We start from the raw sequence: 12,967 nt of genomic DNA, 5'->3' as shown, positions 1-12,967 counted from the left end.
TAGGAAAACATATATTAACCAAAATGTCCAAATATTCCAATAAATCCCCACTGTTGTTATTTCTTTCCTGAAAAGTTATTCATTTAGGAGGGCATATCAAGATTGACAACAGAGATTAACAATAATTCTGGTGGAAAAAAGTGCGCCCAAGCACAGTTCACTTTGGAGATCACATTTGGCAACATAAGCACATTTTAGACATTAATGCTGCCAGAGTTGAGCTTTATTTGATATAATTCGAGATATTTGCCTTTTAAATACTTGTATCCACTTAGGTCATTGCCATAATTAAATCTCACTGACACTTTAAAAAGAACTAGCTTCTTTTTTGATTTAAATGCTTCTTTTTAATTTAATTTAACATTTTATTTTTCATGTTGAGGAAAGTTTCATCAATGTGTGTGTTTAGTTTGTCTGTTTTGGATGGTCTGCAGATAAGGCTGAGTTCCCCAGAATAAACTGTCGAAATAGTCAAAAGGTTTTCCAAATGAGCAGGGCGGTAACCTTTGGTGCAAAGTGTGCTTCACAAATGTTTTCATGAGCCCTCTGACAATGTAGATATGAAGCAGCACGCTGGCAGCAGCAGCAGAGTTGTAACTGTCGTCAAAATAAACACTGAACATGTTTCAGAGCTGCTCTGTGTTTTACTTGGAGGACTCAGAGTTGTCACTAGCTTTCTGGGCAACCTAATAACATCTGAACCTGAGCCGTGCCATTTAGGCAACATGCCTGTTTTTACATAGTCTGAGTATTATGACTTTGCATTTTAGGCAAAACAAAGCAACATGGTTAGGGTTACAAATCTTTTACATTTTGTTAGCCAAGATGTCTCTGAAAAACCTCTCAACCTCTGGTTTTGTAGCCTAATCTTGGTATAGAACGCAAGCTTCACTGGTTTGTTTAATAATGACAGTGCACATTAATAAATGTTGCTGTAAATGTGCCTGAGACTTACAAAAGGCTATTTTATTGTGGTTGCTGGACACATGATAGCCCCACAAAAAAGAATTTGAGATTGAAGTTAAAACTCAACAGTCCTTATGTAGAGGGATAATAAATTGGGAATATTAATATTAGAAAAGATGTCATGGAGGGCATTATTATCTAAATGACTGTTGTTTGGATACAAAATAGCAAAGCTGAGCCCCAAAAAATGCAACATGTAGAGAGAGAAATTGAGAAAGTCAATGTTCCGAGAGAAATCCTTAAAGTTACAGCTCAGTGTGTGTGTGCCATAAAAAAAAAAAAAGAAAGAAATAAACAAAAATAAGAAATAAAATAAAATAGCGGTTATTGAGTCACCAAAATAGATCGGATAAAAGTAAGAGGAAGAAGCCCTTTTATTTTGTATTTGATAAAAATACTAAGCATGAGAACTTGTTTTATTCCTACTTATTTATTTCATTTTTAATACTGTTGCATTTGTTTCATTATAATTTACTTTCTCCATTTAAGAACAAACTATATATTTGATTCTGAATGTCTAAAAGGGTAGAAAAAGTATGCCACTCATCTGTTGACTCCATTTCTCAGCTAACATTACTGTTGCACACTGTCAAAGGCTGAAGAGAGGCGAGGCAATGGTGAAAGCGCATAAATGTCACATCCTTTGAATTTCCCCCGAAAATTTGTCCCGCATCCTATACATAAAAACAGGCTGAGCTGTTTTTATAATAAGAGCCACCAAGAAAGTCGGGAAAGGTCTCCATCTTTACAACGCGTTCTCATCCCAACTTGTCAAATACAGCAGCTTTGCCAGTGGACCTACAATCAAAATATTATGCGTGAAGTAACCCTCCTGCATCAGTTTTGGATGTTCAGGGACAGAGTATCAGTTGACACTCCTAAAATGCATTGTATCTTTCAAAAATACACCTCAGTTTTTACAGTATATGTACAGTTTCTGCTTGTTACATGTAATCAGTCTGTTTCATAAATAAACTTATTAAGTACCTAAAACCTGTAGTTTTAGATTTATGTCTTAAACAAAAACAACACGGCTTGGCTTCAAATAAGTACAGCTGTACACATGTCATATAACATGTGAAATATGCCCGCAGCATGCTATATATGGCTGTGCATATGGTAAAATCTCTTAAAAGAAACAACAACTGGGCCTTAATCTGTGAAAAATAGACACAGAGTAGTCCCTAAAGTAGCTGCAGATATTAAGTTACTGACCAGTTTTTCAACAGCATAAGCTGAAGATTTGTTTTCATATTATCAGTGATTTCACTTTCATTATATTGACATGGTACAGGATGAAACAATCATGTTCGTCGGGTGGACAGAAACACGCCTTAAAGTGCAAATGGTGGTCTGCAACTCTAGGATGTGTCATAACTCAGCAACTTGCGCACACATTCATCATATACACTGATATGCTGATGATGTTGTGCTGAAGACTTGTTGCACTTCCCTCAATGTGCCAAAGAAATCAGTGAATGCAGGTCTTAATTATTGATTTATTATTAATAGATCAAATAACATACTCATAATCACACAATCAATGTGTTATTTGAAAGGTGATTTTTCTAGTGATAAACCCACAGACAGTCATCATCAACCCCCAGCTCTATTGCCATTTTAACATATTTTCATTGATTTGTTTTGGCTTTTTTTAAAAAAAAAAAAAAAGCCTGTAAACAGTTATTTTATATAGTTATTTGGTTGCCGTGGTATTCCAGACAATGCTTGTTTCGTGATGTCAGAGAATGGAACTCAGGATCAGAACAAGGAACTTCAGAACTTGGAACCCACATAAGACATTACTACCCTCGCACTCAGGAAATCAGCAGAGTAAAACACAGGTTCTGGATATTCAGAAACGCATTTTCCTCAACTATTCATATTGAGAACGCTCACAATACAATATGGATGCTAAGCAGTTAAAGACTTTTGATTCTCTGCCCTCAGAGAATCATTCAGGTAAGTGTGAAATCATGTTAAACAGCTGCACTTGCTCAAAAAGTTCATCAAGCTAGTTTTTTGAGATACAGCATGTTTTCTCTGAAGCAAGTTAAAATCTGCCAGTGCATTCAAAATATTTTAACCGGTTTACAAAAAAACTAATTCAAAGTATTTTCCTCTGAATGTTTCAATATAGTTTTGCTGTTGTTGAACGAGGTCTCTCCTCAATCAACAAATTCGTATGTTCACCATGTACTGTGGAGGCCTAAGACACCAACAAAGCTATCTTCACAAACTGAAGGTAAGTAAGCATGACTAATTGATGCTAAATGGTTATTTTGTGGGTGAAGTATCCCTGTAAGTACATTAGGCTACTTAAATGTATTTAGTTTGCACCACTGATAAAGGTATAGCCATTGAGGTGTTGGATAGGCATGCTGAACATCTGACTTTCACACAGAAGATCAAACTTTGTGTCCTATTATGGACCCAAAATTCGCTTTTGTTTCTGACAATCTTTAACATAGAGTATTTCCCATGTCCACATGTTGTAGGAAGAATATTGAATTTGAAACTGATGGGATTGAACATTACACAACAATGGTGTTGAACTTAAGATAGACTTTTGCAGAACCATCCAATGTCAACAAGTTTCTCTTAACTCTTGTATTTATAGTGAACAGTGGCACCGGCAAACCCAACAACTGCCTGGGAGAAGACTCTAGGGTGACAAGCAGAAAAAGGAAGGGCGGCATTGATCACCCAGAGCCAAACATTAAAAGGCAGCGGGGTGCCAGCGAGTCCCTGGAGGTGACAGTGGTGACTGTGCCGGCCAAGGGGACCAAGAGAAAGGCCAACACCTCAACAGACATCCCCACTAAGAAACAGAGGGGTGGAAACGGTGACACCAACACTGATGAACCCACCAAGGCGTCAGTGGAGGAATTCACATGGACTGACAATCATAATGAGGCCCTTGCTGAGCAGCTGCCAGCAACGGAGACCCAGAAGACGAGAGGGGATATCAGCTGTGAAGTCTCCTCGAGCTCCAGCAGCCCTTCAACCTCCCAACAAAACGTTAGGAGTGCAATCGACTTAGACACTACCAGCAGAGGTAAGCTAATAGTGTCAAACAAAATTAAATGAGTGTATGTGAGCACACATACAACACCTCCCTACCACCAGCAAATAATCTAGCTAATAAACCTGCATAGTACTTCCTCATATATATTTTTTTACACCGTGGTTTTAGATGACAGAAACAACATTGTTAACACGTTACGGGATCTTAAGAAATGCACATAGGTATTTTTTAGCTTAATATTTACACTACACTACTACAGACATGAGAGTTGTTTTGTTGCCTCTAACTCTCAGCAGGAACACAAAAAAATGTATTTCCCTACTGAAACAAGTCATAATGCATAGGTTGAGACATTCAAAAGAGTTCCTCTGATCGGCAGATGTATCCTTCACTGTGCAAGTCAATAGTAAAAAGTCTTTTTCAGCTGCAGGGGGTCATTCATGGTGTAATTCCACTGTGCGGCGACTACAGAAATGGTGGTTTAAATGATCTGATCACAATGCATCTTAGTGGTCATTTACAGTTGTATTTACTCTTGTATTTAGTGCTGTCCATTTGTGATCAGATCACCCAAGACACATGGTATTGCCAGATATAAAAAGGCTCAGTATTAGACGTTTCTCACAACAATGATAAAACATTTGTGTTGTGTGTTTGTGTGTGCAGCTACATTTGAGGCCGCATACCTGCAGCTCCACATGCTTGGAGAAGGAGGCTTCGGTTCAGTTTATGCTGGAATAAGAAGAAGTGACGATTTACCAGTAAGTATTATGTCTGTACTCTCACATTACACATACTCTTGAAAAAGAGATTCTAAATCTCAATGAGTCTGTTACCTGGTTCGATAAAGGATATATACACTAACAGTCATCGCTCCCTATGCTAACCAAAGCACTGTTGATTCTGTCCTGTAGGTGGCGATCAAACACATCCCCAAAGTTGATGTGGAGTATGAACCACTGGTAAGTAATTTCATCTGATGTCTCAGCACCAACTATCATTGTTGATCCTTTTTGTCACTTTCTTGTTCCCTTGTTGTTGATGAGGAAATCACACAAACACAACCACATTAGCATTAACAGGTTAATCGTGATGCGTATAAGGTCTGTAACTTTTTTTTTTAAATCGCTTCAAAGCTCCAAAGCTCAGCAGAAATTTGCCATTGAAAAAATAGCATGTGGTCACATCATAGGGATCCCTTGCCCCCTGACCTCAACATATCTGAATGAAAATGGGCACTGAGTTCCCTTTACAGACATGCCCACTTTTTGCGAGTCCCATGCATTTTTTTGCTGTCATTTGATTCCTAACCAAGCAAATCTGGCATCCCTGTTTTTCCTTGTCAATATGAATTTCAGCTCTTAAAAATGCGATTAAAATGCAATTAATTATGATTAATTATTGGAAATCTGCAATTATTTGTGATTTTAAAAAATCATTGTTTGACAGCCCCAATTAAAAGACAAACTATGTTCTGTGTATTGTTTCTGTCAGGTTCTTGATGGAGTGATACACTTGATCCCCCTGGAGGTGTACCTCATGCTCAGAGCGGCAGGTGGACCTGAGTCATTGGGGAGATCTGCGGCCGTGACATTGCTGGACTGGTTTGATCTGGAACACGAGCTTCTCCTGGTCATGGAGAGACCAGTTCCCTCTATGGATCTGTTAAGCTTTATTGAAGACAAAGGTCCCCTGAGCGAGGACCAGGCTAAGGTACGAAAAGCTGGTTTGAACGCAAGAAACATTTTTGTGTAAAAGCTGCACCACCTTACACTCCCTTTTTTTCCACTATAACTCATCTTTTTCTCTTTATCTGTGTCACAGGACATCATGAAACAGCTGGTGGAGGGAGCAATCCAAATGCACTCTCTCAAAGTCTTTCATCGGGACATTAAAACTGAAAATGTCCTCGTTGAGACTGGCTCTGATGTTCCTCGAGTGAGGATTATCGATTTTGGATGTGGCTGCTTCATTAATAACGAACCTCTCCGCAGCTTTTCTGGTATGACATCTACTCTCTGCTCCTGCTCTTCATCCATATGTTGATCCATTGTGTGGTGATTTTCATTTAAAGCTTACTCTTCATCCTCTGATTCTTTCTGTCTCCATCTGTGTATTGTAGGAACCTCTGCGTTCGTACCTCCAGAGTTCAAAGCGCACGGGGAGTATGAGGCTGAACCCACCACAGTCTGGCAGCTAGGCGCACTACTTTATGAAATTGTGGATGGACACAAGCAATTTAGCACCTCCAAGTTCCTCCGCAACAAAATTAAATTCAGCCATACGCTGTCCAAAGGTAAGACAACACTGGTGTTAATACAATGCCTGAGTTTTGGTTCTAATAATTTGTTTCTAATAATAACTTCACCTACCAACATAATAATCTTTGCTTCGTTCTCTGTCCTCTCTCCTTTAGACTGCCATGATTTTTTGAATGGATGTTTAGCTCTAAACCCCAAAGAGCGCGCCACCCTGGAGCAGATGCGGCTGCACCCCTGGCTTCATTAATTGTGAACATCCCACCTCCTTTATGATATGTACCTGGCAATATGATAAATAAACTGACAATGATCTCTACATTTAAGAGACACTTAAAAAGACTTAAGACTATTCTCTTTGTAAAAGCTGACTGGTATGGGCTGATTTTGGCGGCCATGGGGCTTTCAATCAAACACTGAGCTTTCAGAGCCTTTGTACTTCCTTGTGGTTCAGAAAGGGGGCTAAAATAACCCTCAAAATTTAGATTAAATTCTGGTGATGGAAAAATGGTGAGGTCATTTCACAGCTTCACAGGAGTGTTTCAAACATAAAATCCTTTCTTTGTTATTTATTAAATGGTGGACCAACCCTTCAAATATTCTGACTAAAGGTATTATGCTGATGCAAACCACTAGAAAAAAAAAGAAAAAAATTAATAATTATGATGGTGCACCAAAACAAGGAAGTGCTCCTACTTCTTTGTTCTGAGCTTTAACTTCATGTCAACGCGCAGACAGAAGCGTGCATCTACTCAGCACCACTAAGTTAGCTTACGTTTGAGCTCAGCTGAAGAGGACGCCATTAATGTTTACATCTCCCACAGTCACAAACAGGAGCCTCCCTTAGATGCAAGCTCTCTCATGGGCGGTGATAGGGTTGTAGAGTGAAACCAGCAACATTATCTTTTAACAGGGATTTACCCTCACCATCAGGACAAACATACAAATGCACACACGCAAACTAAAGCTGTTCATCACAGTCAAAGCATTGTGGAGGTGTGACATCTTGTGATTAAAGCTAAAAAAAACAAACATGTACACTAATGTTTATTCATGAGGAGTGAGCAGCTGGGAGGGACAAACATTTGGCTTTCAGCTAAGAGACATTTATGAACTTAAGAGCTTTTTGTTTTATTTATTTATTTTATAATTCAACAGGCAACTTTTTAAATTCCTTTAAGTTTTTTTTCTTTGAGTATGCAAATAAATTCAGTTTAGTAACTGCATAATACTAATGGTTGAAAAAATGATAATTATGATTTGCATACTATGAAGCCTTAAAACTGAGTCAATTTCTGTTACTGCTTCTTCCTTATTTTTGTTTGAGATAAGAGATAAGATAAGATAAGATAAGATAAGATAAGATAAGATAAGAGAAGACAGACTCAAAACAAGGTATGTGCAAGATAAATAAAGCAAAAAGAACAATATAAAAAGTAAAAAACAAGACGCAAAACTAGAAATGGAAATAGCAATTGAGAAAAAATAGTTCTAGAGCAAAACGAAGAAGCCACTTGTTGCCACCTGTCCTTTTCCATGGCCTTCTAGTTTTGAACACAAAAATTGCTTTTCCTCGCCCCAATTTTTTTACAAATAATTACACTACATGGTTTAAAAAAATGTCCTCTGAGAGATCCATTTAACTGCTGCCTGACTTTAGGAGCCTGAGTCTCATTTATTAGCTGCAAGATTAACCTTTCCCTTCTCTTCCTCAAAACTCCCAAAGCAGTAGTCCAACCCTGCCCCTTCAAAATTATCATTAATAGAGTATACTAATTTGCAACAGCAGATTCATTTAAAAGGAAACATTAGAGCACCTGAATTGCATTTTGTAGCATAATAGGAAACATCATTAAGGTTTTGAAGAGCTGCTGCTTAGAAAATAAAGTTGAAGATACATGTTTCCAGAAATATTTGAATTGCAGAGTCGGGTCTAATAAAAAAAAAAAGTACATTTCTGTTGTTTATTGGTAGGAGTATACACCAATAAACATGTGACAAGTTTTGTGAGACAATACACACTTGTCTCTATATTCACTTGCCTATATTGAAAAGCACAGGATTAACCTGGCTAATAGAAGTTAAGAAAGAAAATTTGTGTTGGTTTAGAAAGTTTCAACAGCTAACAAAGCTATTTTCCAGCCAGATGAATTGAATTTCATTCTATGAAAAAATGGAGGGTGTTACCAAAGGTAACATTTTGATTTTGCAAATGGAGCTGCCTCATCGTTTTTGAATGTAGTGCGGTGTTAAGTTGGTTATGTCGTGAGGCTTAAAAGACCTGCAAAGCAAATCTGAAGGTGTTTGCTACAGAATAACACACAAAGGCTACGTCAGAATTAAAAAAAAAAAAAAGGATGTCTGTTGCCTGTGCCGAAAACAATGTCACTCTACTCTCAGGGTCAGGTCTTCGTCCCTGCAGGGGCATAAATGTCCCCAGCTCACAATGTCCTGACAAAAAGAAGTAACTTCTGAATCTCTGCCAAGATAAAGCAAAGACAGGACACATCTCGACTTCCATTCCTTTCATGTGAGAATGGACAGGATGTAAGACATTTATAGAGTGTTTAGTTTGTTGTGTTGCAGAGGCATGCACATTAAATAAGTCTTATTGTTACCTCAGTTAAAAATATTCATTGCAGTTGCTCATTAGCTCATCCTCATTCCCTGCGTGGGATCGCCTCTTTGCTTCAATGGACAATGGAGGGTGAGACACATTTGCCAAAAGGGGCATGCTCAGTCATTTTAAAAGTGATTTCTATAAAGTGTTGTGCAGTAGTGTCACCCCTGACTGGACTTTATCTTCACATAGATTCTCGATGGCTTATATGTTACTGCAGCTGAATTCAGCATGCATAAGCCTATTTTTTTCCACTCAAAACTCGCCTGTATGTGTTTCTTTTGAGTCAAAAGGTCAGTTAATTCTCTGGTTATTGCACAGGTATAAAGAACAAAGAACACTGGCTGACCTGCTGTTTCTCCACAGAGAATATAAGTTGTCTATGTAGCTGATGTCACATTATGTCTGAAAGTCAGCTGAACTGACCATAAAAGACTAGATACTGTACCATTATGGAAACAGATACAGGTTTTTCTATCCACTATGAACAAGAGCATTATCATTATTTCATCAAATGCCTAAAAATGACATCCAATAATAAAGCACACAAGCAACTGAAAGAATTATGAGTCCATTGGGAGGAAAGGAGGAAGTAGTGTGACATTATTGCAAGAGCTACAAAATCCACAGAAGGATAAGGAGGGGGTTTTAACTAAACCACGGTGTTTCCCCAGTGAAGTTGTTTTTATGCCAAAATCTGACCAAACCATAGTCATAAAACTGCATTATTATGAAATGGCAATAACATCCATTTCATAATAATAATAATAAAGTTCTTTGCGTTCCTCTGGAGGTTACTGTGTAGCCCATATCTACTTGTCTTCTAATGGCATTATGACATCTTCCAAACATGTTGATTTGGTCCCATGGAAGAGTATGATTATAAACAGGAGGCCAACAGCAAACAGCCCAGTTTATGAACCTGCATATGAAGTTTTAGCCTCACACTTGATGTTTGGGCCACCAAGACGTATTTCACCGACCTGTCCCTGCTTTTCCAGCAGCTTTAATGTCACTAAGGGTATTTTGCATGAAAACATGATCCTTTCTTAACCATAACAAATTTTTATTTGTGCCTAAATTATCCACACCTTCGCCATTTTGAGAAAGTTTCAATGCATCCACAAAATAATGTACAAATGTTATATAGCTTTGGTTTACAGAAACATTTAATGCAAACATTTTTTCCGCTGATTGGTTTGTAGCTATATTGTACAATTACAAACCAACTATTAAATTATTCTAATGCATACTGTTTATTTTAAATGTATTTTTCATGCTAAAAATGCATCAGGATTTAACGTTTTCAAATGCAAATACTGCTTCACATAATACATTGATGTATTTAATATCGGCCATTAATCCTATCCTGGAAGAAAGAAAGAAAACTATGGTTGGATTTTTCAACTACTTGGTTGACCATACCAAGCAAAAACAAAAGCTGTTTCTCCTTCTCAGAGGGATTGCTTGTGTGGGACACTTTGGCTTGGTGCTCACAGAAAGATAATTCAATAACCGTTAATGCGGCTGAGGGAACACGCAGCACTGAGCCCTGCAATAAACAAACAGCCTCTGCCAAGTGCACCACTTACAATTACTGCCATATATGTGTTAACCGGGGTTAAACCCCAGTGTGGTTCATAAATACCACCTAACACTTATCATTCCAAGTAAATAGCATTTAATCTTTTCCCAGGTCTGTGCACTTGCAGCTGGGGGGATTATAATACCAAACTTGGAAAAACACTGTCAGTCACAAAGGAAGTGAGACAGCAGACAGAGGTTGGTGTGACACATCTGTGCCTTAAAGTGATATTTTATCAGGGACTCGCAGTTCTTTCCCATTCACATCACGTCAGGCAATATTAATATAAACAAGCTTAAACCTCTGGTCCTATTTTATATGTCACAGGTCAGGCAGAGAGCTCTGGAGAATATGTCCCAGAGAACAGAAAATGTCAAATGTTTTCTGGTTACAGATTCTCAAATGAGAGGATATGATATTTTTTTTAATGATAGTGAAGTGAAAATGTTGGGTTTGACACTGTGTGATAGAACGTGACATTTGAAAACATCACTTTGGGCCATTAGTGTTGGTGTATTCGTTTATTTGGCATTTTCACCTTTTCTCATCACTCTACGAGGAAAGAGGATTTTTGAACAATCAAGGCTCTGCTGCACCCATTTTTTAAATCTTTTTAAATACTGTCAACTGTCAGTAGTATAACAACATTACAGAAGTGCAATCTAAATGAATTAAGTGCCCTTTTAACAAAAGATAACTGCATTAGGGATAAATTATCATTAAATCCACCTAGCCCATACAACAACACATTTTATCAGTACTGCATGTGCTGTGACAGTCCTAACAGAGAGGAAAAGCCCTGGAGATTTTCCCAAATCCTGTGAGAGATAGAATTACATTTTAAGGCTGAGAAGTTGACTGACTGCTTTGCTCTTACTTGGACTAAATGTACCTCACTACGAGGTCTTTTAGGACCAATTCCAATGCTCAGATGAGACAATGCAGGCCCTAGGAGGTGTGAATGTGCTGCAAACAGACATAGGTGAAGAAATGACTTGAGTATTTTTTCAGACGAAAACAAATGACTCTTGTCGTGAGAATGCAAAATATCTTGTGACAAAATTGCATTATAGTCATATGAGGCTACAGTCGGTGGACAAATAATGTTCAACTTTTGTCAACAACCCCAGAAATTTTAATCCACTTTCACAAACTCTTAATGTGTAATTGACCAAAAGGTCATAATTAGATTACAGAATCCGAGCAAATTCAGATCACAGCACTCAATGCACAATGTTAAAGCACAAGACACCCAAAAAAAATCCCAAGAAAGGAAGATTCAGCACACTTTGGTCCTACATGCATGTAAGTATTAATGATGAAGTCAACTGCTCAGTCTTTAGATCATCTGGACAGGAGTGGGCAGGAACCTGAGAGCATATAATGGTATGAAATAGAGTCGAATCAAATCAAATAATGGCGATTCATATGTGAAGTATTACGATGTAAGAAAACCTCTCGAACAACTGAACTGCATTATAGTACAATGCTCATATCAGGTTCCACATTTAAAGCAAAAGGATGTAGTGATCAGTGTCTACTACTCTAAGTCATATTCTTATATTAACAAGGGATGAAATCACTTTGCATAATGTGAAAGCAGTTGCATTTTGGGACAAACCCACACAGAATGATTCCCAGAGTCTGCAGCTCTCCGCGTCTCTACAGACCGTTTTAGTGTCCTCCTGCTCATTGTCTTGGCTTTATGGTATCAAAATAGATGCTGTGGTTGACAGCAACACAGTACAACCTCGTCCACCCTCTATTTCGTATTTGACCTGCTGACTCTGATAAGACAGAGTTGAAAGCATCATTTTTCTTGTAGAATGGTTTATTTTTTTTTTACAACCAAAACCTAAGCTTTAAAGTGTTTGAAAGATGTGCTCATTAGTATTCACTCCACTGCTGTCAGCCTTTACTCTGCCACTGCTGAGCTGTATTAAGGTTTCCCAGTTGTGTGTTGTAACCTGCAGGGGATTTCTTATGCTTGTAGTGAACTGTGATAAATGGCTTCTTCTCTATAAATCACTAGCAAATCACACAAGTGTGTGTGTGTGTGTGTGTGTGTGTGTGTGTGTGTGTGTGTGTGTGTGTGTGTGTGTGTGTGTTTGTACAATGTGATGAGCATATTCTCACACTACTCCTGAGAAAGACAGAGGTGGCTGCGGGTTAATTTGACTCAGGTGGGGAACCAATATGACAGGATTAGTTTGACCAAAGAGATCTCAATGTCCTGCATCGTCAAGCCTTTACCGTAAGATGCTACATAGAGTTTGCATCAGACCAGTGACATTACAGTTCTCGATATGACTCCATGTGAGGTTGACTGTTTGGTGGATTAATCTGGCTCCAAACTGTCTCTCTCCTGTCTGATTGTATCTCTACATCCTGTACAAGCTTTTATGAGATCTGTTTCTCTGTGATCCGGGAACATGATAATAGCTTTTGTTAATCATCAACTCACCTGTGAAAAGTATTTTGTCTGTATTGCAGGAGGCACTGACAAACAA

General features: G+C 38.2%; 1 protein-coding gene across 1 annotated transcript; it reads left to right on the top strand.

The window, feature by feature from the left end:
- The first annotated feature begins 2,873 nt into the window (after positions 1-2,873).
- Positions 2,874-6,502, top strand: LOC121952763 (serine/threonine-protein kinase pim-2-like). Its single transcript, XM_042499589.1, has 8 exons — positions 2,874-2,928; positions 3,587-4,024; positions 4,661-4,755; positions 4,909-4,956; positions 5,489-5,707; positions 5,819-5,996; positions 6,117-6,290; positions 6,411-6,502. Exons 1-8 carry the CDS (start codon positions 2,874-2,876, stop codon positions 6,500-6,502), a joined length of 1,299 nt encoding a protein of 432 aa, XP_042355523.1.
- Positions 6,503-12,967: the final 6,465 nt, after the last annotated feature.

This window comes from Plectropomus leopardus, chromosome 13 (genome assembly GCF_008729295.1).
Source record: "Plectropomus leopardus isolate mb chromosome 13, YSFRI_Pleo_2.0, whole genome shotgun sequence".
Classification (NCBI taxonomy): domain Eukaryota; kingdom Metazoa; phylum Chordata; class Actinopteri; order Perciformes; family Serranidae; genus Plectropomus; species Plectropomus leopardus.
The sequence above is the reverse complement of the archived record's forward strand: the minus strand, read 5'-3'. Positions and strand labels throughout refer to the sequence as shown.